The 24,949-nt window shown below is 39.4% G+C and overlaps 1 protein-coding gene across 3 annotated transcripts; it reads left to right on the top strand.

Moving 5' to 3' along the window:
* The first annotated feature begins 5,701 nt into the window (after positions 1 to 5,701).
* Positions 5,702 to 23,927, top strand: HACD2 (3-hydroxyacyl-CoA dehydratase 2). 3 transcript variants are annotated; one of them, XM_041473115.1, is made up of 8 exons: positions 5,702 to 5,809; positions 6,093 to 6,111; positions 8,598 to 8,686; positions 14,373 to 14,494; positions 15,175 to 15,353; positions 16,039 to 16,215; positions 22,191 to 22,866; positions 23,420 to 23,927. In XM_041473115.1, exons 3-6 carry the CDS (start codon positions 8,639 to 8,641, stop codon positions 16,119 to 16,121), a joined length of 432 nt encoding a protein of 143 aa, XP_041329049.1. In that variant the 5' UTR covers positions 5,702 to 5,809; positions 6,093 to 6,111; positions 8,598 to 8,638; the 3' UTR covers positions 16,122 to 16,215; positions 22,191 to 22,866; positions 23,420 to 23,927. The 3 variants fall into 3 exon arrangements, with proteins under 3 accessions (XP_041329049.1, XP_041329048.1, XP_041329050.1); XM_041473114.1 differs by having other exon boundaries at positions 22,191 to 23,927; XM_041473116.1 differs by lacking the exons at positions 5,702 to 5,809; positions 6,093 to 6,111; positions 22,191 to 22,866; positions 23,420 to 23,927 and adding an exon at positions 7,907 to 7,925 and having other exon boundaries at positions 16,039 to 20,043.
* The last annotated feature ends 1,022 nt before the right edge of the window (positions 23,928 to 24,949 follow it).

The raw sequence follows: 24,949 nt of genomic DNA on the forward strand, positions 1-24,949 counted from the left end.
CAGCGAGGGCAGGGCAGGGCAGGGCGGCTGCCCCGCGGCGCAGAGAGCGGGGCCGGGCCGGGAGCAGCGGCCTCTGCCGCCGCCGCGCCCGCGCTCCCGTCCGTCCCGAGCCCGTGCGGCTGCACCGCCCGGGTCCGGGGCTGTGCCCCGTGCCCCCGGCCCTGCCTCGCTCTTTGGTAACGCTAAAGCGCACAGCCGAGCCCTCGCTCGCCGCTCCTCGTGCTGGACAGGGGCTCCTGCGCGTCCCTGCTCAGCTGCCTTCCCGCTGTCCCGCCTCTCCCCCTGCTCCGTGACCGTAATCCCGGCTGGGTGCCCGGGGGTCCCCAGCCTGTGCCTGGCTGCCCCTGCCCAGCCTGTGCCAGGCCCCAGAGCTCCTGGCCCGGGCGGCCCCTCAGCGCTGCCCTGCCCGCGGCCCGGCCTGTCCGCCTGCCCCTCGCAGAGCGGGCTCTGCACGGCAGAGCGAGTGCGGGCTCGCTGGGAGCTGCCGGCTCTGGCATTGACATGTTCATTTATTTGCTCTGCAGCAGTTTCCACATCCAGTGGCTGTAGGTTCCTTGCATCGCCGTGTCCGTGGTGTAGATTCCAGCAGATTTCACTAGAGAGGTGGCCCTAAGTGCAGGGAATTTGTCCACAGCAGCAGTTAAAGGCAGAGATCTTGAGCCCTGCAAGATTTCTCTACAAACCCTTCAGCTGCTCTGTAATTTGAGCTTGGAAGCTGCTTTTGGGATGTGTGAGCTCCTGGACCAGCTTGGTGCTCTGCCCTTGCCCTGCATGGCGTGATGCGGACTGGGGCCAATTGGTGCTTACTCAGGTGTGTTCTTAGGTACAAAACTAAAAATAGTTACAACTGGGGACTCTCAAGAGAGAAAGGAGACTTTTTTTCTTCTCTTTTTTTTTTTTTAATTAATTGTGGCTGTCGCATCTCATTGGAATCCAGATAAAAATAAAACCAACTTTTGAAAGATTGAGGATATTTGGGTGGGAGAAGAAAAGAGCCTTTAAAATGGATCCCAAATGATCCCATGTTCTCTGCTAGATAAACCCTGGTGGGTTGAGGAGTTGAGCAAACACAGTAGTGTCATCTTTGGGGGAAGGTTAGTGTAGAATTAGTATAGATATAATTCACTTCAATAAGGCAGTTGGACATGAAGCATCTAGTCTTTGCTGGTGGCACCTGATGCTATTTCAGCCTACAAGATATTTACACTTGAGAGGATCAGAGGTAGGGGAGCTGGGAGAGCTCAGTTCTTGTGAGGTGCTGGTACACCCGTTACCCAACAGCTCTGTTACTGTGAAATGTTACTGGGCAGGTTTATGGCTCCATAGGATATTTGCAGGCTATTTCACTCAGAGGGCAAGGATAATTACCCACCAGTTTGATTTAAGTAATGTGTTGTTTCAGAAATAATTACATGAGTAATATGACACATTGCAGGCAGTCAGGAGAGCTTTTCAGTTTTTTTGTGGTGTCCCTGCACAATGTTAAAAAGTTCACCTCTGAACTCTTCTAAGGAATAAAAGCATTTCCCTGCTTATTTTGCTGCTCATATGCAATTCACTTGTGTTTATAAAAAACCTGAGAGAGAAGCTGTGGTATAAATGGAAAGTTATCTTTGTGGCCATGAACTTTTTGTCATGGCAAGCTCTGAGCATGGGAAATTTCTATTTCTTCAGAAGAACAAATTAAAAAAAAATTGAGTGCTGGAAGCTCAGAAATAAATAACATAAACCTCTATTTAGCTTTCTGTTGTCATACAAATCTTGATCACAGGGTTACCCATTTTCTTGATTTACACCACATCTCTTAGAAAATTCCACTTTTGGGTGGGATGTGATTTATGGTGCTTTAACATGAGCTGCTTTTTTTCTGGACATGGTTGTGATTAGATGGTTTCTGCAGTTTGGGGTGTTCTGCAGTTTGAGTTCTGTGATCATGGTCATATCTCTTTGTTGTCTCTCACTTTTCTTTCGGGGTAGGTCACCAAGGGCTCTCACTGATAATTCCTCTTCAAATGGATGAGGAATTTGCACTTCCCTTGGACACTGCTGAAATTCCACAATATACAAGCTTGAGCTTAGGAGAAAAGCTCAGTTGTGAAGCCTTTAAAAAAGGTTGTTTTTCTGGAGTTGATTGACAGAAGCTCAGTTGTTCAGATGAAAAGATTGAAAGATTGATACACAGCTGGTGGCACTGATTATTTACTGACCCCATGTCAGTCAGAGTGCTCAGACTTAGTTTTTCCAGCTGCACTGCCTTGGAAAGAGAATTGTGAAAAGAAAAAAACCAAAAAAATTCAAGGTGCCCAGGTGATGAAGTGATGCTCAAACAGCACATGGGATTTTTTGGAAGTGGTTTGTTTGGTTTGATTTACAAAAGTCTTGTAAACTGAAGCACACAAACAATATTGTTGTGCAATAAATAGGTACTAAATTAATGTTTTAAAACTACAGTTGCCCTAAGTATTAACTTTGTTTAAAATAGATCAAGTGACAGTTGAAAAATGTCGGCATAGCTACTGTATTTACTTTGCATTTATCTTGGCTTAGCTAAAGAAAGCACAACTTACTCCAAAAATAATAGATCTTATTTCTAGTTTTATGCTGTAGTGCACGTAGTGTATGGATTCCAAGATAAAAAAAACATACAATGGTTTTTACAAGAGCAAAACAGTACAAAAAGCACCTGTGTACCTGTGCACCTGTCTGGAGCTACATGCACTTACTATTTGGTTCATTTCTGGGTGTTTGTTTAGTTTTTGTTTTTTTTTTTTTAAATGGGACAATCATGGTACAACAGGGGATAACCAGTACTGCAGTTGGTTCTGAGCTGTACTTGCTCGGGTTTTTACTGCCCATGGCTCAAAGCATTAAGCTGCAGAAAGCTCTGCATCTTGTTTCTCTTGTGTTCAGGCACACTCTTCTCCCATCACAGTGTGAAGCTCTGTAGTCATGCCTGACCTGGCATGGGGTTTCTGGAGGCAGAGATGCAGCATAGAAATTATTTTTCCTAAAAACTGTGCTTGACCAAAATCACTGAATAGTGCTGAATAGTGCTGGGTGGGGAGACGGTGCATGCTGTGAGAGCTGAGTGTAAATGTTAGATAAGCTGCTTTAAAAGGTGATTATGTTTCTTATTTTTAGTCAAGTGCTGTAACTGACTAGTACTTCTGGGTATAAGTAGCTGGTGGTGGTATAAACAATGAATTTAAAAAGGATTTCACTCAACAAGGTCGATGGTAATGTAATAGCTTTTGAATTTGTAAGGGTTTGTATTAATCAGTGTTGAGCAAAGAGCGTTCCGGGTTATGAGTTTCATTGTCCATGTCTTCAGTGAGTGGCTGTTGAGAGTCAAAGTACACTTCTCCCTTTCAGGTGCACTCACTGCACAGCTCTGCTGTATTCTCTTGCATAAATGTTACAGAACCTCAGTAAACTTTGCATAAGAAAATGCCTTTCTATGACCTGTGAGAGAGCCAAGGGAGTTAACCTAAGGACCTGAGCTCAGAGCTTGTCTATCAAGTCTGACCAAAATAAAGTTAAAAAACTCTGTGTGTGCAGTATCCAATTTTTGCAGTGGTGCCTTTTGCTGCCCTTCTAAACTTCTTGCCAAGTTCCATTTTCAGCTGATATTCCTTGATTTCACCTTCTCCTGTTCCAGTTTGTCTAGTCCTAGAGGGTGAAGAACTATTTAAGAATCACAGAAGCAGGACAGAGGTACTAAAAGCTTCAGCACAAACTAGACTCAGCTTTTAATTTCGTATGGATTCATGCTCTGGTCTGTATCAAATGCTTTTTGAATGGTAGTAAATGGAATGGAAAAAGTACAGTCTTGCTGGAGTCAGTGATCTGGCAGGAGGGTGGAGCAGAGCAAAAGGCTGGAGCTGCTCTGGGAGCTGTGGGATTTACCAGTCTGTGTTCAGGTGAGGATGGTTTGCAGGCACAGCCAAGAACTGGCATCTTGTGCAACTGGAGAAATTGCTCAATTCAGCACTTTCTCAACAAACAAACGTGGAAGATCTAGAAAACCAGAGAAACTTGACAGATAAGAAGAGCACAGTGTCAGCCTGCTCTGATTTCCTGTTCTAAAGAAGCAGTTGGTGTTAGAGGGGAGACTCACTAATACTGTAGTCCTTACTGGTTTATTCTACACTGAAGTCCAAATACAAAATTAATCTGATTTATTCCTTGTAAACAGCAGTTACTTGGCAAATGTTTGTCCTTTGGTTTCACAAGATGGCTTTAACTGAAATTACTTGTCACTCTAAAAAGGGAGAGCTTGTTTCTCTTTCCCATTTATCTTCCCCACTCCCCCTGCTTTTCTTTGGTGCATGTCTTCCAGAATTTAAGGCAGAAATTAATTAGCTTTCTTTCAATTCTGCTAACAGATTTTGTTACAAACGCAAACTTGGATGCCAGAGTTATTTATTGTTGAAAAATCTGAACTTCACTGTGTGTTTCAAACAGTTATTACATTTGTGATAATATGTGCACATACTTTGCAATATCCAAGCTAATGTGGTACTTGTAAGATTCTAATATGCTGCAAATAAAAGGAATTTCTTCATCATCCCTGTTACAAAACCACAGCTACACACCTTTTTCCGAAGGGTGAAAACTATTGCGTAGTCATTGGGCTTGCTTTGTGTCTACACATTGAGGTGAGCTGTTAGCAGAGACACTTGGGGTTTACACAAGGGGTTTGGAGGGAGATGGAGGTAAAATTGGGTGGCATTCAGAGTAGTTGAGTGTAACACAGCCTGGATGAGCCTGTCAGGGAAAAGTTTGGGAGCCCCTGTTAAGGATTCTTCTTGACCAACCAGCCCCTTCTCCTCGTGTTTGCCAAAAGCAATTGGAAAGTTGATTTTAAAGTTCATTATAGATGCTATTTTCAAGTGGAAATCCGTATTTGACCAGGGTTGACCACTCACCTTGGATTTGTGGCTTGGCATAGACTTGACTGAAGAATTTCTTATATTGTGGGCAAGCTCCAGCTCTGGGTAGCTGTGGTAGTTAGTGAAAGCTTCATCAGCCAGTATGAAAAATTTTTAGGTTTAAGTTACCTGAAGGGAAAATCATCAGGGTTAACAGGTCACATACAGTTGCAGTTACACGGGCGCTACTTACATAGGCTCAGATATATTTGTTGGTTCAAAAGGAAAACTGGGATGGGAATGGCCATGCTGCCTTCAAGGCTTTAGCAGGCTCAGTTTTCTTGGAGTTATGTATCTATAACTATTTCTCATGTAATATATGCTCCCAACTAAGCTGGATGACCTCTCATAATGTCTAGGGGATTACTTTGAACTGAAACGTTAAAATCAATTGCCTTCTGAATCTTGTTTATGTCATACTGCTGTAAATTGGTAATAGGTCTCTGACTAGCTGTTTTTCTGCTTAAACTAAACAAAATGTGATGCCAGTCTGCCATGAACACATTCCATAACTAATTAAATAGAGCTCACTGGAAAATAAATGGGACATTAGAGACATTGGTACCACGTTGGTGCTCAAAAATGCTTTTAAAATGCATCATCTTTCACTTGGATAGATTAGAAGGTGCAATTTCTAGTGTTGCAGAGTTAGTGTATTTCAGGACAGTCCTGCCTGGTGCTTTCTCAAGTATTGAAAGAGGGATTAAAGATTTCTTTTTACTTACACTTTGCTTAATGTCTCCTTTTTTCTCTCTTTCAGGTGGCTCGTTATTGCAGTTGGTCTAGTTAGGGCATATCTGGCTAAAGGCAGCTACCACAGCCTTTACTATTCAATAGAAAAGCCCCTGAAATTCTTCCAAACTGGAGCTTTGCTTGAGGTGGGTGTAGTCTTATTCCCTGGCCTTACTAATACTTGCATCAATGTGTTGTATTTCTTATATTTACTTTAATTCTACTGAATAGCTCACACAAAAGCTGAGTTTTCCTTTTAGTAAGAGGGAGTTTTACTGTCTGTTATTTAGCTTGGGCAGCAGAGCTAAATATTAATCTTAATAATTGAAATGCAAATAGTGAATCTTAAGCACTTGTAACAGAGCTAAATGTGTGTCTGAATTGCTTAATTTGAAATGTTAGTGATTTGAATTTTTCTTTTTGTTCCAGATTCTGCACTGTGCACTTGGTAAGCTTGCAAATTTTCTGTTTACTATTTTATAGAAGACTGAACTTTTACCAATGTATTTGCAAGAAAAATGTTACAGTCTGTGAATTGCTGAATTTAATTTTTGCATAACTTAGTAATTTTTGTTTGAAATATCTTGCAGTTTTTTACTCCCTAATTTGAGAAGTCACAAAACATTAAAACAGTGCTCCAGCTCCTATCTGAATGTTCACTAGCCAGTACTTAAAGACTAAGATGGTGTTGAGGTTCCTAAAGCTGCAACTACAGACTTCTGTTTTTCATCATTGTCCGGACAGCCACATAATGGAGAGGTTATTGGGTCGTAGGTTCATAGTGAGTTTTGGGGATGTTCTAATAACCAAGTGAGGTGTTGGGAGAACTGGTGCTAGGAGTGTGTCAGCAGAGGGCAGTCTGGTTCTGTCTCACATTAAGTAGTGCTGGCCCGTCTGAATCATCCAGCTGCTCTGAAAATGTCTTAAGAAGGCAGTTCATAAACTGTGCACAGATCACCCCGAGAAATGAATTATCATATACCCCTCAAATTCATGTAAAGGCTACTCAGAGTAAACTGAGTGTGTCATCTGTTTGCCTGTGCTGCAAAGGCAATCCTTCCAATGCTGTTTAATTTTACTAAATCACAATTACTGTTTTTACGTTTTTTACCAGAATAAAACCATACATTTAAAAAAAACTTGTCAACAATTAATATTAAAATGTGCCATTTTAAGGTCTTATTTAACAAGTGTCAAGAAGGAGAAGTTAGATCTTGGAATACTGGAGAGAAAACCTTGCAGATAAAATGCTGGTTTCTCCATCTTAAATCCGTAATGATTTGCTGTTTTCTCAGTTGATTTGAGGTGTGGATCCATTTAGCCCATGTTATCCTTAGTAGCACAATTTAATATTAGATAGAGCCATTAGGGGAAAGTGGCAACATTTTATGCTGGTTTTATTCTTTTTGCTTTCCCTAACAAAACTCTTTTGCAAAAGACTGTTTTCTTTTAAGTGACTGTGGATTATATTTTTTTCTGTTAATGGAAGTGTTTGTCAGCTAAATAAATTGAGGGGGGTTTGCACAGCTGGATGCACTGCTGCTGTCTGCTGCAGTCCTACTGACTGTAGCAAAAGTTTCTATGCAAGGAGAAACAGGAAATTTGCAGATTCCTTTGCCCCTGCTGAACTAATTGCTCTAACTAGAGCTGTAATTCTCTGTCAATAGAAGAGCTTATGTGGGACAGATGGCTGTGTGTATCAGCATAACTTTTCTCTCCACATCTTTTCAGTAGAATCTGGAATGTTAGCATCTGTGAGGCAAGTCCTTCAAAATACAAGGATTGATAGGGGAGTGTCTCTGTGAAGCATGGCTGAGAACAGGATTTGACATGCAACAAAGGTTTAAAAAATGCAGAGCTGTACCTGGAAAGGAGGTAACAGGTAGCCCAGAGACCAAGACAGTGTGATAAAGCTGAAGAGAATTATATCTGTAGGATTTTCCTTTTCTCTCTCAAAGAAGCCAAACATATAAATTAAAATAATTAACTGAAACTTGCTTTTGACTTTTCTTACTCTCTCATCTTATTTCATTTTCCTCTTTGGTCCCTGCATATTTCTGAGGCTGTTGTGTTGCTTGTGGTTTGCATTAGCTTTACAAGCACTTTTTACTCTATCTTAGGAGCTACACCAGCAACTTATCATTTAGCTATTAGAAGAAAATAAAACTTTGGGATGCAAAGTTTAGAAGTTTTGTGTAATCTTGCAGTCTAAAACTATTCCTGCTCTGACAGACCTGGCTGTGTAGGGTCCTTTTACTACAGGTGAGTTGGCATCTCAGAACTTGCTGGAAAAGCCAGTGATATCTGCTTCCTTGAGAAAATCTTCAAGTTGCTTCTGTACCTTCCAGTGCATCAGCTGTTCCCTGGGATTTGTTTGGTTGGGTGGTTGGCTGGTTTGGTTTTTTTCTGAGTTGTATTTCCAGGAAGGAGCTACAAACTTTTCATCTATCAAAATATGGGCTAGATCAGTGGTTCTGAAAAATACTTACAATTTTTAATGTCTGGGGTTTTTTTTTTGAATATACAGTGCAAAACATATTATCTTTACTTTTTAAATCACAGTAATGAAGTATCTTGGAGTATCTTGGATATTTTAATCAAACAGGATTATTTGAAAGACTGTATCCCAGAAGCTGTTTGATTGAAATTATCTGATTGAGCTGTTCTGTGTATTGAGGAATGTGCTGTGATTGCAACAAGATCATTTGCTTGCATTTTGATGCAGAAAGCCTTGTCAGGGGATTGCACTGCATTATGCTGTATAAATACACTGAAGGACTAACTTCAGATTTTCAAATTAAAAAAAAAAAATTGAATGCTTTCCTTCCAGAAATTTCAAATAACTGGACTTTGGTTTAGCTGTGTTATATTTCCCCACCCCTACCTCCTACCTTGTTAATCAGGAATATTTACTAATTGCAAAATATCTTCCAGGCATTGTTCCCTCTTCTGTTGTTCTGACTGCTTTCCAAGTGATGTCAAGGGTTTTCCTGACGTGGGCAGTAACACATAGTGTAAAAGAGGTAAGTCAAGCTGCAAGTTGATAGAAAAGCTATTGATCCATGCTGAAAAGCAAGTGTTGATTGCTGTCTTATTGTCCTTAAAATGTCTTCTGTTTGTATCCCTCCATGGGAAATTGTTCATATGAATTTCTGTGGATCAAAAGAATTAAAAATAGATCTGATGTCATCTTTTGTTGACAGTCAAACAGAGCGAGGTCTGATTCTGTCCCTGTAAGACATCTAGCTCCTGGACAGATTCTGCAGTCCTTACTGACAGTTAAACAGCTTCCAGTGTGTAATACAGAACCCTGGATTTGGTACAGCCTTCCAGTGCCATAATGAAAAGCAAAATCTCATTGCCCTCCTGCATATGCAATTCACCTCCTGAGGCATCTGAAACTCCCCCTCAATTGTTTGTGCACAGCACTGCCTCCATGCTCTCCATTGTCACTCTTCAAGATAATCTTTCCTCTGTCCTTCATTCAATTTTCTTATACTCAAATGTAGGTAAATTTTGGGGGCTGAGTGTTTTTTCTCACTGCTCACCACAGCAGATAGTGCTGTACCTCATGCAGATCTCTTTAGATTCTTTTGGAAGCCATGTTTTTTGAAGCTTATTCCTGACAGCTGTTTTAAAATCTGGACATGCTTTAAGTGCTACAGGTTATGGTGACTGACTCGTGTCATCTGAATCCTTGTGGTATCCCAAATATGCTGCATCTGTTGTTAACTTTAGCCAACTAATCTTACTGGTTTTCTTCTCATTAAAGAAAGAAATTAGTCTTGATACCAGTGTCAGCATGGGTGCCTGAAATAAGTGACAGTCATGTTATACATAAGATTATTTGTGACTTGAATGGAGAATGTCTTAAGGAACTTGTCTTACTACAAAGTCTTGAGGGAAGCTGCTTTTCTCTTCCTTCCTCCAAACCTGCTATCAGAGCATCCATGCACATGTAGAGTAACATAAGTCACTGTAGTTCCTAGCAATTATCAGTCCTTTCTGGTACTGTGATGCTTGTTCATGTGAAGCCTTAGTTTCATGCTACTTAAAGTGGAGGAATGTTATTTTTCTCAATAAACAGAAAACCTGTTTTCTAATGGACTTCCCTGTTGGTGCAAATTAATGTACTCTGGTCTCTGTTAATTCACCAGAAATAAATAACTAGGTTTTGAACAAAAAACAAAACAAAACAAAACCATAATCTCAAGACATTAGCTTATATATATATGTATAAAATACTTAAAAATAAGTACTCTTGGAGTTTTGCTTGTTATCTATATGATGTTGGGATATGTGGTGCTTAGAATTATTCCATGTGTTGCCTGTTAGACATCAAAGAAAAACCTGTAATGTGATTGTGGGCTAGGTTTTTTTGAAGCTTTTGCCCACATTCTCACCAGAGAAAACTGGCAAAATGGGAGCAATGATATTAGCCAAATATTTGACTTTTTACAAGGATTCTTTCAACAATATTCCATGCAGATTTTTTTTTTCCCCCACACTTGTGTGGTCTCTGGTTAAAGTCTTGCAAGAGACTGTGTTATGTGTTACTTTTTTAATGTCTTAGAAAGTGGGTATAAGAATGGCTTGGATGAGGAACCCTGTGATGAGTTTCTGACCTGTGACTTAGAGCAAATAAATCAAATAAGAGGCTGTATTCTGACCCCTCCCCTTGCCCCAACCAGGGAGCCTGCAGGCTCACCTGGGGAGATGTATTGCAAGTGTCACAAGTGTTCTACTTTCTCTAAAGGGCTGTCTGCACAAGTGAGCTCCATGGTGAAGGCCAGGATTAAATTCTCACACAGCTTTATGGAACTTGTAAGCGATGCAGTTGCATGATGAGGTTCTTGTAAAATAAAATGCAGTTTTCCTCTTTAACTTTTTGAATGAGACTTGTTCAGTATCTTGCTTTTCCAGATTGTTTTCATATATAATACAGCTAAAAGAAGAAATGTGTATTGCATCCCTCCTTCTGTCAGGATACACTTCTAGAAATGTGATGTGATTTGAAGCATGCTTCTTGCCACTAACATGTTTGTGCTTTTTGTGGACTTCAGTGCTGATGTGTTGTTAAACTCAATATGAAATTATTCACAATAAATGTTAAAGCATGGCAAATGTTAAAGCACTGCACACAGAGATTCTCCTCACCTGCACTGTAGGAGCAGTTGCTGGTGTTGTGGAGGAGGGCCTGGCATGTCATCAGTGCTGGCCATTATGTCAGAAAGGAACCAGTTCAGTGAATTTTTTTGTTTCCCTGCAAAGGAGGGCAGAGAACGAGCAGCTGGTGTGAAGGGCTGGGAGAATGTAGGCACAGGAGAACAGGAAGTGCCCTTCAGCTCAAAAGATGTCTTTTAGAATTTGTGTGAGCAATGAGATCATCTGGTGACATCATGACAGTCCTTCGTGGAGTTCCATTCTGATAGATAACTGCACCCAGTTCTGATGGGTAATTAAAAATTGTGTCAGCAGGCATTTATTGCTTATCCCATTGGGCTCAGTTACAGATGAGTTGCAAATAAGTGTAATATATATGTAGAGGATCTTTTGTAGACCACACAGGCAAGATATGCTGTGAAAACAACATTTAAAGCATGTAGAGTTGGTAATTGGGACTCTAGTATCTGCAGTGGGGAATTGATATCTTCAATCAGTAGTAAAACATACTTAAAAGAGGGAAGAACATCTTATGCTATTTAGGATTAAGATGTAGTAAAAAGTCCATGATGGAAGGGTCAGAAGTCTGAATGGCTGAGTACAGTTGAAAAACCTGACTCATCACTGCTTTACATCTATGTAAAATTAGAGTAATACCATACAACACAATAGTCTGTCAGGCCCTTATGTGCCTACTATGAAGTTTCCTTTTTTTCCCCCTGAATTTTATGTTTTATTTTTTAATTACTGCACCAGAGAACCAGCTCTTTAGAGAGAGACATGCTGTTCCAATATTTTCCATCATTACACTTGCATAGTGCTGCTGGTTTTGCTCTTCTGCATTGGATTGCTTAATTATGTGTTTAGCTGAAATTTTCTGCAAATTTGTCAAACTGTTACTCTTAATGTAGAGAAATTTCCCTTTCCAATCTTAAGGAGAACATTAAAAACCTCTCACGCTTTATTTTGTCAACTCCCAGTTCTCATCTTTGCATCTTAAAAGACAGTGGTTTCTTTTATGTTTTAGCAAACATTGTCTGATATTTATGGTGTTTAAGAAAAGCTGAAATATATTCAGGACCCTCCTTGATGATATGTTGGCTTGAAGCACATGCCAAAAAATTATGCCTGTTGTTTGATTGACCTGTATTAAGAGAGTTGGATAAATAAGGTGTAGATAAAGTTGAGTTGTGTCTAAGACTTCCTTGAAAGACTGGCATGAGGAAGGTAGTGGAAGAAGAATTGAATTCTCAGGGAGCATTGGCCTTAGTGGTTCATTGAAGGTCTGCTGTGTATTTGCCCTGTTTTCAGCCTGAAGGAGGAATGATGCAAATGCAGCATTAGCAGTGGCTGAAAGAGTAAGACTCCTGAAAAATTGTTTTTCCTTAGAGAGGGACACAAGCTATGAAGGCACAATCAGTGATTCTTAAAGTGACCTAAGAGGGTTGTGTGTTTCATAATGGTGTGAACTGTTTTAATAAGTTATAATACAAAGGAGAGGGGGGAGACCAGACCTTGGAGGCAGTGTTAGAACTGGACTGGAATTTTCTACTTCCATGCGTATGATTCACTGTTGGTGTCCCAGTTTCTTGTCCTTTCTCATATCCTTGGATCCTACTTCAAGCTGCAAACTTTTGGGTTTTGACTTTTCCCATTTCCACAGCTAGGGAAAGAAGTGGGGTTTAAAGCACAGGTTGAAGCTGGGACTCACAGGTTTAGGTGAACTCATCACTAAGCTGCTACTCCCAATTTGGCCAGAAGATGCAGCTCTGGAGTGCTTGTCAAGCACGTTCCTTCTTTGGAGCAGCAGCATCTGGGAAGTGCTGTTCACTTTTCCCTCTTGAGAACTAAGTGTTGCTTATAAAGCAGACCTTAAACAGGATTAGGATCCTGCAGCAATATGGATTTGGTCTCTTCTCTGAAAATCTTCAAATAATTTTTGGATTTTGCTCTTTTATGGTGATGTAAGGGAGATTAACATATAAACAAATTATGGGAAAAGAATAAGGTGCTTTTGCTGCAAAATGCAGTGAAAGTGACCTGAAATGTTACACGCTGCAGAACATAGATTTACAGCACTATACAGATTACCAGCAGCTCTGCATTCCAGGATTGCTCAAGATTTCTGTATAAATTTTTCTGGGTTTTGCAGTCTGTAACAAAGCTTTTATTGGGTAATTCCCTTGGAAGAAAATTCCCCTTTTTTACCCAAAAGTATATGATCAGTGTCCTCCTATTAAGAAGTTTCGGATTGTCCATATATGTATATACATTCTTGATCCTTTTTTTTTTCTGTTGGCTTGTACTTTCCCCAAGATGAATAGAGTGCACCACCCACATCTCCTGACTTCCTTTTCCCGTTTTTCAAGAGTTGGAGGAAAGAGAAACAAGAGAAAATGTGGGCCTCTGTGGTTGATTTATTTTCGTTCCCACTGTCCACTGAATTTGGGCTCAAGGTGCTCATACAGCTGGGAATTCTGTTGATGAGGGGAGAGAGGGAGAAGGCTGAATTAAAATCATGTCTGATCCCTCAAGAGTTTGTGTCCTCACATATACTTGAGATCCTTCAGGAACTTGAATATCATAATGATGCTCCATAATCTAATAAATATAACTCTTCATTTTAAAGTACATGCTTTTGAGGATTGACCTTATAAATGTCACAGATAAAGGCAGTTCATTAGAGAATATTTTGAGCTTAAAGGGACCCACAAGGATCATTGAGTCCAACTCCTAATTTATCCCATCCAGGGATCAAGCCCACAAGCTTGGCATTATTAGCACCATGCTCAGACCAGCTGAGCTGATCTCAGGGTTAAAATGTGGAGGGAGCTACAGCTGCTTCACTGATGTGTGAGTGACATAAAAGCTCCAAGAGTTGTAAAGCAGTGAAACATGATACTGCCTTGAGTGTAACATCAGAGGAATTATGCTACTTGCAATAAGCAGAAAATGGAGCAAGGAATAGTCAGTCAGGCGCCTGTCAGGCTTACCTGAGGTGAGACAATCTGAGCATGGTTCTTCTCTCCTCCCAACCTGATGTTAGCTGTTTTGCTGCTGCTCAAAAGTAGGACCCAGTTTCTGACCAGAAAAAGGAAAATAGTGCTTCTACTCAGAAGCACCATGAGCTGGTATCAGAATATTAAGTGTAAACCAAGTAGCAAGTGTTAGGCCATTCTTTCTGCACAGGAGACAGTCATAGGACTGAAATAGAAGCTGGTACTCTCTAGGAATGGAAGAGTTAAGAATTATGCTCAGCATTTCAGGGGTTTCTTGTACCAATTTACCTTGCACAGAATATGAGAGCTGAAGTTATCTGATCATGAAGCAGAGCCATTCTTAAGCAACTAGAAAAATACAGAGCACGATAAGAAGGGTTTTTTACTGTTGTTACTAATGTTGCTTTTAAGCTCATTCTTGGAGTCTGTTCTCTAAAATGATGCAGTAAGGTAACCTACAGGAATTGACTTCTGTGAGGCTTTCTTGGGTCTGGTGAGTAACTGGGAATGCTCAAGCTCATACAAAGCCTTTTTTCCGTTCTCACAGGTACAAAGTGAAGACAGTGTCCTCTTGTTTGTAGTGGCCTGGACAATCACCGAGATAATCCGTTATTCTTTTTACACCTTTAGCTTGTTAAACCATCTCCCTTATCTCATCAAATGGGCCAGGTCGGTAGTATCATAAAAGTTACAGCCTTAAAGCACTGATCTGACAGGGATATTTATCTTGTAAAGTAGTTGCAGTGCAAAAAAATTAGATTCTGCCTTCACGTAATTGCCCTGTTTGTGATGCCCTGTTTGTGAACGTGACTGCCTAGCTTCTTTCCAGCAGATTTTCGGGTTACAAAAATCTATTGCATTGCAAGCTGAAAGAGTCATTTGTCTGAACTCATTTTCAAAATAATTGTTTGTCAGAAACTGATATGTAACAGTAGGGGATGACAGTAAATAAACTGACATTTAGCAGTAATTCTTGAATCCAGTGGTTGTCCTTGAAATAATATTTAAGCTCATTGATTAACATCAACTATATTTGGCCCTGTTTTAAGTAGTAAAATGACTTCTACCAAAGAGTTCAGAAATCAAATAAACAAAGTGTGTATGTGTGGAGAATAGTTTTAAAGATAATTTGTAGATTCTCAGATAAAATCTTTAAATATTTCCAAATGATTGCTGATTTGAATACTTACCTTGCAATAGTGTTCATACCTTGCCATGTTCTAATCAAATAAGATCTAAGAAAAATAAATACTGAGTGGGGAATTCAAATGTTGAATATCTGTAATATCATTTAACAAATATTTAGTCAGAGTTTGTAATAACTTAATTCTTTCTGTGTTTCATTCTAGGTACACTTTGTTTATAGTGTTGTATCCAATGGGAGTCTCAGGTGAATTACTCACAATATATGCTGCACTACCCTTCGTCAGGCAGTCTGGCTTGTATTCCATTAGTTTACCTAACAAGTACAATTTTTCATTTGACTACTATACATTCCTGATCCTGGTCATGATCTCTTACATTCCAAGTAAGTATGAGTTTGTTAGTTTTCTTAGTATTAACAGCTGTACTGGGAAAAGCAAACAACTGTGGGATTAACATACATGGAAGTAACCAATCTAGCCTGCTGATGACCTTGTTTAATTTTTGCATGGTTCACAAAGGTTTCTCATGGAAATTTCAGCTTTTGGTGTTTGTATATGTATGTTTGCCTCCCCCTCCTTTGTTGTTTTGCAAACATACTGTTTACCATAGTTTTAAAAATAAAAAGAGAAAAAGCTCTGGATAGAGAGAGATGAAAGAGGCACTGATGTGTATAAAATGCCTTAGAGTCTGAAAAAGTGACACTAGAATTACAAAAAATTCAAACAAATCTGGAAATTTCTCTTGAAGGACTTTTTCTGCCCTGCAGTCTGTTTGTGTTGTGTGCATGCAGTTATGGCAACATTTGTCATCTGCTTCAACATTTAGAGTTAAATAAGGCATTTTGCATTTTATTAAAAAGGTGATTGCTCTAGCAGAAAAATTAATAGTACCTGCAGCCTAAGAACAATATCAGTTCATCTCTTTAGAGTGTAAAAAGCAATAGATAACTTAAGCAAAAAGTGGATCAGCAGATCCTCTAATAGAAATTTGGTGACCTTGACCATGTGACAGTGCATCTTGCAGGCCTCTCTTCACACTTTACTGACTTGAGTCTGTTTTCTCCTCAGTCTTCCCTCAGCTCTATTTCCACATGCTGCATCAGAGGCGAAAGGTGCTCTCCCACTCTGAAGAGCATAAGAAGTCGGAGTAATTCCAACTCCTTTTCAGAACTTTTCAAACATCAAAATGCTGCAGTTTTTCAATACCCAGCACATTTGTAAAGAGTATATCAAGATAAGTCAGAGGTAAAAGACCAATAATTTAGCAAGAATAACTAATAAATCTGATTTCAGTGAAATTCCAGGATGTCAAACATTGAAATAATTTTCAGCTTGCATTGCTTCAGAAAACTTAAAACTTTATATGGCTTGGCAGTTAACCTTTTCCTGAAATGACGTGCTAAATGGTTTTCATTTATTACTAAATGCCTGAAGGTTGCAGTATGAGTGATGAAGTTGTACCCACTAAATGCCTGAATTGGGATTATATTACTGATACCTCTTTTTTTAAGTGCTTGACTGCATGCCAGAAACTGTATGTATTGCTGTGAAAGCAAACAGTATGCTCTGGAATACTTCAGGATAATGTCAGAGACTTCAGTGGAGAATGTAATCTGGGCAAAGTATTTGACTTTAGAAAGGTAGGTTGTGTATTTAAAAGGTGATGGGAACAAGAACAAGAAACCAATTACGGAAAATGAGGGGAATGTGGTTCTTTAGGAATTTAAACAGTGCAGTGTCTGACCAGAGTGTGCTCTCTGAAGATCTTGTATAAGCTGATCACTCAAATGCTAATATTAATTCAGAGGCTGTAATTCTTATCTGAAACATTAAAACTACCCCAAGTACTGCATCACTGAATACTTTTTTACATATTAAAAAAATTAATACTAACTGTAATACTTTAGTGGTATCAGTAATGAATCTAAATATAAGGAGGTAGTTCACCCAGAAAGAGGTGCAGTTCTCCCTTTTTTACTACAACTTTTTGTCTCTAGTCATTGTCTGTGATACTCATCTTTCAGTCTGAGGTCTACTTGGTCTGCTGTGTTTGGGGGCTCTGTTCCTTAGCCTGACTTTTCTCAAGTGACTGAGGTCATCACTCTGGCACATCCAAGCAGGCAGTTCCAGGCACTCAACTTCTGAAGTGAAAGTCATAATCTGCTCCTTGCAGAGCAAATTATTTCATTTGTTACATGCTGCCTTTGCATGTAGGACAAGCCACCCTCGTCTGCTCTTTGGAAAGAGTGGAAGACCACAAGAAGTTATATTCTCCTAGGTGCTTTCTCTGAGTTGTCAGGCTTGTTGGGAGGCTGAAAGGAAAATGAAGGAGCTGAGAAAGCCTTGTGGTGAGGCAGAAAGCACTAGTGCTGTGTGAGCTGTGCCCCAAGCCTAGAAGAAATTTCTGATGGGGAGTAACAGGGTGGAGAATGAAGGGAACAAAAGGAGAAGGGAAATGAATGGATATCCAGGCAGAGACAAAAGCAAATGTAGGTTATGGCTTTGCTCTGTTAGGAATTGATGGCCAAATAGTCCTGTCTGCATGCAGTCACAGTCACTAGACAAGACCATGTGGGCCTCCCTGGCTTCCCTCTGGTGTGATTCAGTGCATAGATGAGGTGTGACCGCTTTCCATGCTGCCTGCAGCGCTGCCTCATGCTCTGCCTGCCAGCACCTCCCCTGGCCTGGTTGTGTTTGACACATCCCAGCTCTTCTAAACACAGCTGGGAAGTACTGAGGACACAGGCTCTCTGTTCTAGCAGTTGGGAAGAGCTGGATTTACAGTTATTCAGATTTATGCTTGTCAGAGCAGTATTTAAAAAAGACCAAAACCTTGTCATTTTTCAGTAATTTTCTTTGGCTCCATCAAAAGGACTGAATTTTCCTATCTCTGACTATATAGAGCCTTTCCTGTTCAACACAAACAGGATTATTATAAGCAGAGAAAGGACAAGAGACAATAATAATCTTTGCTTCTATTTTCAGCATTTTGGAGCCAGTTACTGACTGGATTATAAAACACAGGAGGTTGTAGCAAGTTGGGTGTTGGTCTTTTTCCCCCAAGTTACAAGCAATAGGACTAGAGCATATGCCTCTTCTTGTGCCAAGGAAGATCTAGATGGGGTATTAAGGGAAATTTCTTCATGGAAAGGATTGCCAAGCATTGGAACAAGCTGCCCAGGGAAGTGATAGAGTCACCATCCTTGAAGGTATTTAAAATACCTGAAGATGTGGTGCATAAGGACATGGTTTACTGGGATTTTGCAGTGTTAGGATAATGGTTGGACTCAATCTCAGAGGTCTTTTCCAACCCAAACAATTCTGTGATTCTATTACTATGGCCATGTACAACCTCAAAATGGTTTTGGATTCAAAGATGCAACAATTCAATTAATTTCTATATTAGATTATACGCTTTGTTGTAGTGATCTGAGAAATGTTACATTATTCTGAAGTCATTGTTTGAAAGTGTGAACTTCCACCTCTGAACAAAACATCTCCTTTTGCTTATACTTGCTATTAAAGAAGTTAATGTCAGTATTTCTGAAGGATGTCATCTAAAAGATTTGATTTCCTGATGTACTTAGGTTACTGGATATTGTCAATGCTCAGCTCCTGAACTTTTCTTAATTTGATTTCTGTGCCCAAGTAAAAGATTAGGTTTCAAATTTGTTGGTCCAATTTGGAGATAAAAAAATGGTTGTGTAATACTCCTGCATGAGACAAACCCCTGGCTCTGTTGATGAGAAAGATACAGTACAGATCTACAACAGATAGCACTGGCAGCATGGAAAACAGAGAAGCTGCCAGTAGGGAGAAAACTTCTACAACCAACACCTTTGCTGAGCAGGCTTTATGATGGAATATTTACTTTAATTGAAAGTATCCATTTATGACAAAAATGCAAATAAACTATGGCCTTTTAAAAGAAAATTGAGTTACTTTTCCTTTCAAAAGAAAAAGAGGTTGCTTTCACAGTAAGAATTCTTACCAGCAAAGCTGATTTATAAATTATATTTGGAAGTCTGAACGTGCAGTTAATATGTACAAAAATTCAGTGCTTCATGTTGCAGTGCTTTTTCAAGTTTAACTTCCATGGAAATCACTGGAAGCTGATCTTGGGAGAGAACTGTAGTGTGATGCCCTAAAACTGTTTGGGTTGTTCCCTAATACTGATTTTGCTGACACATGTGGGGCATCTTCTCCTCATAAAAGAAGAAGTTTCCCCTCATCTGTCACTGAAATTGCCGTGTGGTTTCTGTGAGCTCTATAATAGAAGCTTTGATTGGTGCTGTGTCACAAATGGGTTTATTTCCCCCCAGACTGTTTACTTGGCTTGCATGTTCTCTGTCAGCCTCTCCAAAGCAGCAGCCCCCCTGCTTTGGTGCTCTCTTGTGTGCACTGGTTCAGCTGACAGCACTTTTTGTTCTACCATGCCAGCTCTGAGTTAGTCACTACCCTCCAAAAGACCAAGGTTTTCACCAGTGTGTTTACAACTGGAATTGTAGAAATGTTCATATTTGTAAATTACAGTAAGAATGCAGGTTACAGTGCAGAAATATTGTAATTTTTCACAATGTGATGTTTTTATCAGAGGGTTTTTTTCTTATCGTTATGAAGGTTGGCATTTGTGTGGACCAATCTGCAGTGTCATTTTAAAACTTATCTTTCAGCTTAAAATTTTCATGAGTATACATCAAATATACATATTTTGATGTATATGTCAGTGAAACTTGGGTGAAAACTATATACAGTCATTTTTGTATTTTTTTCTATGTTGTGAAGAATAAAATTGTAATTTTATAAGTCTGATTCACTAAGATTATTATAATTTAAATGTATTTTTTGTATATTTAGGAATCTGGTATTACCTGGAGCTCTGAAAGACTTAAGCATAGAATTTTTATGCATGGTTGAAAGATATTTCAACTTGATAATGCAGTGAAATGGTTTGTATGCTAAAATACTAGTCCGTGTTGTTGCCTTGTGCAGTTGATTCTGTGCTCTCTGCCTGGATTTGGCCTACTGAACAGTGATACTAATTGCTATAATCCAAATAAAATACTTCTGAACAAAATACGTTGTATTGTTACTGTTTAAGGAACAAAAGCAGATATTTTACAAGTGTGAGTTAGGGTTGTATTTTTATTCATTTGTACACAATGTATCTCTTTTAATTTACAAGTTCTTTTAGCATATGTAAATCTGGAGCTCAGACAAAACAAATAAGAAACTTCATACTGTTACATGCTCTGCTTTCCACATTCAAAAGAAGTGCTCATAACAACACCTTGGCTGACTGTGCCAACACTCAGAACTCCCTGAAGGATCCTCAACTGAGTGTGAGCTCTTTGTTTTCCTGCTGTTATCTGTACTCTGGATGCTGATGGTTGCCTTCAAAAACAAAATTGAGTATTATAAATATAGTGGAATGCTTAACTAATGCAACAGAATTCTTCAGAGTTCATTTACTAAATATAATGTGTCTGCTACCACGGCAACGTTTTTAGCATTTTTAACACTTCCTGAGAGAGATTTAAAAACTGTGTCTAGATGACATTAATGCCCATAAATAACAAGTTATAATCCTCTAAAAGGAACTGAGTGGTGGCTGCAGAGTGAGTGCTATTATTCTAGGCATATGCTTGTCATAAGATTGCACAACTACAGTGATTTTTTTGTTGACTGAGATGGGATGAAATGGTGTTGTCATCCCCAGCATCAGCACATGTCCTACGCATGATGGCTGTGACTTAGCACTGCTGTGTAATTAAAAACTTAGAAATGCTGTGCTGTGGAGAGGTGCTGGGCTCTGTTTGTGCCTTACAGGAACTGTCACTGGCTATTTGTGTTTCCTCTCTGCATTTTGAAAACTGTGTGTGGAAGCAATTGTAGTTCCCTAGGGTAACAGTAAAGAGTCTGAAAAGCATAAGGATTCTGTGGTTGTCAGCAAGTCAATGTCACAACAATGTGTAAGGCTCATCTTAAAGCATTGGCAGTTCTTGATATAAGACTAGAGGAGGGATCTGTTCTGGGCTGCTGAATATAAAATAAAAAGGTGTGAATATCTGTGTGATTCAGTTTCATGTGATGTGAACTGAGCATTTCTACAGTGGGGAGTGATTGATTCAAGCCACCCTCCTGCCTGGAACTTCCATTCAGTATCAAGTGGCTTTTAAATTCTGCTTCCTGACTCCTAAACAAATGCTCCTCCACACTTGTCAGAAGACTTACAGTAGTAAGATAATTAATTAAGCTTCTTAAGTAGTTTCTGAAGGCTGCCTTTGAAGTAGTTGCAATTTCAAATGTGGATTAAAAATTTGTAACTATTTTAATAATCTTGATCACTAATTTCCAGAATAATATTTTCCTTTACAGCTGTGCAAGATCCTAAGGCTCTTTTTAAGGCCTCTCAAGTTAGCTTGGGCATTAGTGTTACCAGAGGTTTTTCTCTTTGATGTGCCACAGCTGCCTCTCTCTAGATTCAGTTTATTCTGTGCAGTCTGTACATAGAAATTTTACATTACCTGGTACTACATGAGGATGTTATTATTGGGAAATTCTTTGGGGAAGTTTTTGCCGAGGTTTGTTCAGCTGAATTGTGAGCAGTGAACTGCATTTTGTCCTGTGTTTTTGACTCCTGGTACAGACAGTCTGCAGAGTCTTCTATGAACTGTAACCACTTGCAGCAAGCATACATTAAAAACTTCAGTATTGGCATTTTCTAGTTTGAGCACCAGAACTTGTAGCATGCCCACAAAAACCATCAGCTGTGGAGAGTATATAGGAAGTGGAGAACCCTCCAATCAGCCTGGCAATAGATGGCTTTTATGAACTCAGTTTGCCATTTAAAGGTTTCTTTGGGTAAAATGCATCCTCTTCACTTACTGGATAAGAAAAGATAATGAGTACTGGTCTCTGCTTAATGACCATCCATAAAATTATGAGATGGAAGAGGAGAGGTACTGGAGGTTACAGAGCTCTACCACTGTGTTTCCCAAAGAATATTTGGGCATTGATGAAACATGAAACTTTCTTCCTGTTCCCTTTGGAATCCAGTAGTTGTTGTTTTTCTTTGGGGTGAGGGTGGTGTATTTGGTTTTGGGTTTTGGGAGGGATTTTTGTTTGTTTATTAAGACAGAACAGCAGCACTTAATGGAGATGCTGCAATGTTTAGTCTAGTGTGCTGATGACATGAAGTTTGTTTTATTTTCCTCCAGGTGTTTATTACAAGACTACAAGGAACTGGATGCACTGAGTTAGGTGCTTTGTTTTAGTCCTCCATTCCTGTGTATGAACCACTGCTGGGAAAGTTGCTGGTTTGAAAGTATCAAATGAGTTTCCTTACACAGCTTTTTGGTGCAATTTAAATTAAGTAAATAAAGCACTTTGTTAGCAAACTGGAACAGTGGAAAAAGCTGTCTTGCATTCAGCAAGAAAATGGATGTGAAATTGAAAGTCAGACATTGCTGGTTAGTTTTGTTAGTAAGAGTGGGTACTGTTACTCAGTAACTAGTTACTAAGTAAGAGAGTTGATACTCTTACAGCCCTTTAGCTGAAGCAAACCCTGCAGTCTGAAAGTTCTGAGTTATTCTTCAAAAGGTATTGTCAAGTCAGACAAAGTGTATAACCCGCTCTAGGCTTACAGGTGTGTTCAGACAAGGGCCAGATGTAAGCATTCCTGGGCTGCTGTGCTCCAGCTTCCTGCTGATGCATGACTGCCGATGAGGCCTCAGCACACTGGATTTTGAAGAAATAAACTGCTGACAGAAGGGTGTAAAACTCCTTCAGAAAGATGTAAAACTCCTACTGTTGTGCTCTGAGCTTTGTGCAGCCTCCAGGAGTCCACTCGTACAGACATTTCAGTCCTGTTCATTGCTTTGCTGCTTTCCAAAGGTGAGCAGGTAAATCTGCCACAGTTAACAAATGAGCTGCTGCGTTCACATTCTGTGTCAAAAACTGGAATCCTTGGTTGTTTTCTTCTTAATGTCAGGATTGTGTCAAATCCCTGGAATGACCACATGAATTGTGTGCATTATGGTGAATTTCATGATGCCATCCTCCTATACTGTAAATGTGCACATGGAGATCTGTAGCCCAGCTTTGCTTGGACTAAACAGCATGGGCATGCAGGATATTTTATTTCTACATTTAGGGTAAAATATGGGTGCTGCTGTGAAAACACTCATAAATGTGATTCAGTATCCCTAAAAAAACCCAGAAGTCAGTAATGAGTCAGATTGTTTTGGGTTGGGCTTTTTGTTTATTTTTTAAGTCACTGTGGTTTTGTTTTTTCACTATTTTCTCACTTCTGGTTCTATTCCTTTTGAATCATGAGATCACTGGGAGAGGGGTGGTGTGGAGCAAGAGAATTTGTAACAGCAGCTTGTTCAGTTTGAGTATTTCATGGCTCCAGGCTGGACTGTGTGATTATCTCTTGGTTTCACAGGGCTGCTTTGGATATTCTAACATTGTGAATTTAATGCTTCCACAAGTCTTGGAGTGCATGAAGACCATGAAGAGTAAAATGTGACACAGACGTTCTGAGGTCACTGTCTACTTGGTATTCCCCATTTAAAGTAAATAATGGAAAGAAAGAATGCTAATGTATGTCTACTGCACCTGTCGTAATAATAATAAAGTAAAAAATGTTTTTATACAAATTATGAGACTGCATGTGAAACCAGAATTTATGTGAACCTGTGTGTTGAAGTTTAGATCTGCCACAGTAGCTCTCTGTTGACTCCCTCATGGCTTCCTGAAGGTTCTTGAGAAGGTGAAATCATTTGAGTGATTTTGCCAGTGTTTTCTAAATCTTCCATGTGTTTACTTTCATTTAGGTGTTATTTTAACCAGATAAATACTTTCTGAAAAAGAGGCATGGTTCAATTTTAATCCAGAATTTTATTAAGATATTATTGAAGATTTTATTAAGATATTACTGAATTGATTTTTGCCCAAATACCCTACCACAAAGAATTAAAAAAAAAGAAGAAAAAGAAAAGCTTTTATGATGGGACAGGTAGAATTTGTGAAGGCTGGGCTAGACTGGAAGATGCAACATTAACCTTTCAGGATAAGGAATAGGAAGTTTGTTTTTCTACGCAGTATTGTAGTATTTGTATTTGTTGATCTCTGAACAAAGTAAATATTCTCATTTTATATGGACTTATATGCAAAGCACATTTGTATTGATTAAGGTCATAATTTGTACATAGCCATGTTGGGACTGAGATACAGAAGCTCCTCAGTTCTACACTCATCCATCAGAAAATGGCTGGGCTTCATTGTGATAGAAAAAGGCAACTCCTATCTATGTATAATTCATTAACAAAGTATGATTGCCTGAATGTTCTTGTAGTAAGTGCTAGGCTTTTTAAAATGACTTCACAGCCACCCAGGATATGCAGTGTTTTGCTTTCATGCATAACTTTTTTGGGTGAGACAAACATTTTATCTTACTGCCATTTGTCATGAGGTTCCTGAATTAGAAACGAGAGGCAGGGCTTGAAGAAGCTGCATGTTAGAAGGAAAGCTGTAGATCAGCTGTCTGTGTGATGGTCTGTATCCTTAACATTAAAATATCCTGCTTGTTGCCTTGGTTCTACTACTGCTCTATGTCATCCAGTAACATCATCAGCTGGAAGTGGGCATTAAAGATTTTTACTATCCATGTGGAATCTTCTGTCTTTGTCATAGCCCTGTATGTCCTCATTGTGTGAGGTGCCTCTTTAGTTGGTGCTACTCGTGGCTTCTGAGACACTTTTTGGCTTCTTAACATTTTTGTTGTTTTCACAAGTTACAGATTTTCTGCACAATCTCTTCCAAATGCTTCTTTACCCCTCTTTAAACTCAACACCTCGTATTTATCCACATGTTTTTAAAGTTAGAAACTTTTGGTTGAAGACTTGTTTTCCCCTATAGCAAGGACAAAACTTTTTTCCCCTCTGGCCGATTTTTTTAAATTGATTAAGCATCA

The sequence above is a fragment of the Pyrgilauda ruficollis genome, unplaced genomic scaffold, assembly GCF_017590135.1.
Source record: "Pyrgilauda ruficollis isolate IOZ18807 unplaced genomic scaffold, ASM1759013v1 scaffold3, whole genome shotgun sequence".
Taxonomy (NCBI): domain Eukaryota; kingdom Metazoa; phylum Chordata; class Aves; order Passeriformes; family Passeridae; genus Pyrgilauda; species Pyrgilauda ruficollis.

Coding starts and splice junctions, on each gene's coding strand:
- HACD2 (XM_041473114.1), top strand. CDS start 8,639: ATGTCAAGGGTTTTCCTGACGTGGGCAGTAACACATAGTGTAAAAGAG. Junction 8,687..14,372: donor TAACACATAGTGTAAAAGAG/GTAAGTCAAGCT, acceptor CCGTTCTCACAG/GTACAAAGTGAAGACAGTGT. Junction 14,495..15,174: donor TATCTCATCAAATGGGCCAG/GTCGGTAGTATC, acceptor GTTTCATTCTAG/GTACACTTTGTTTATAGTGT.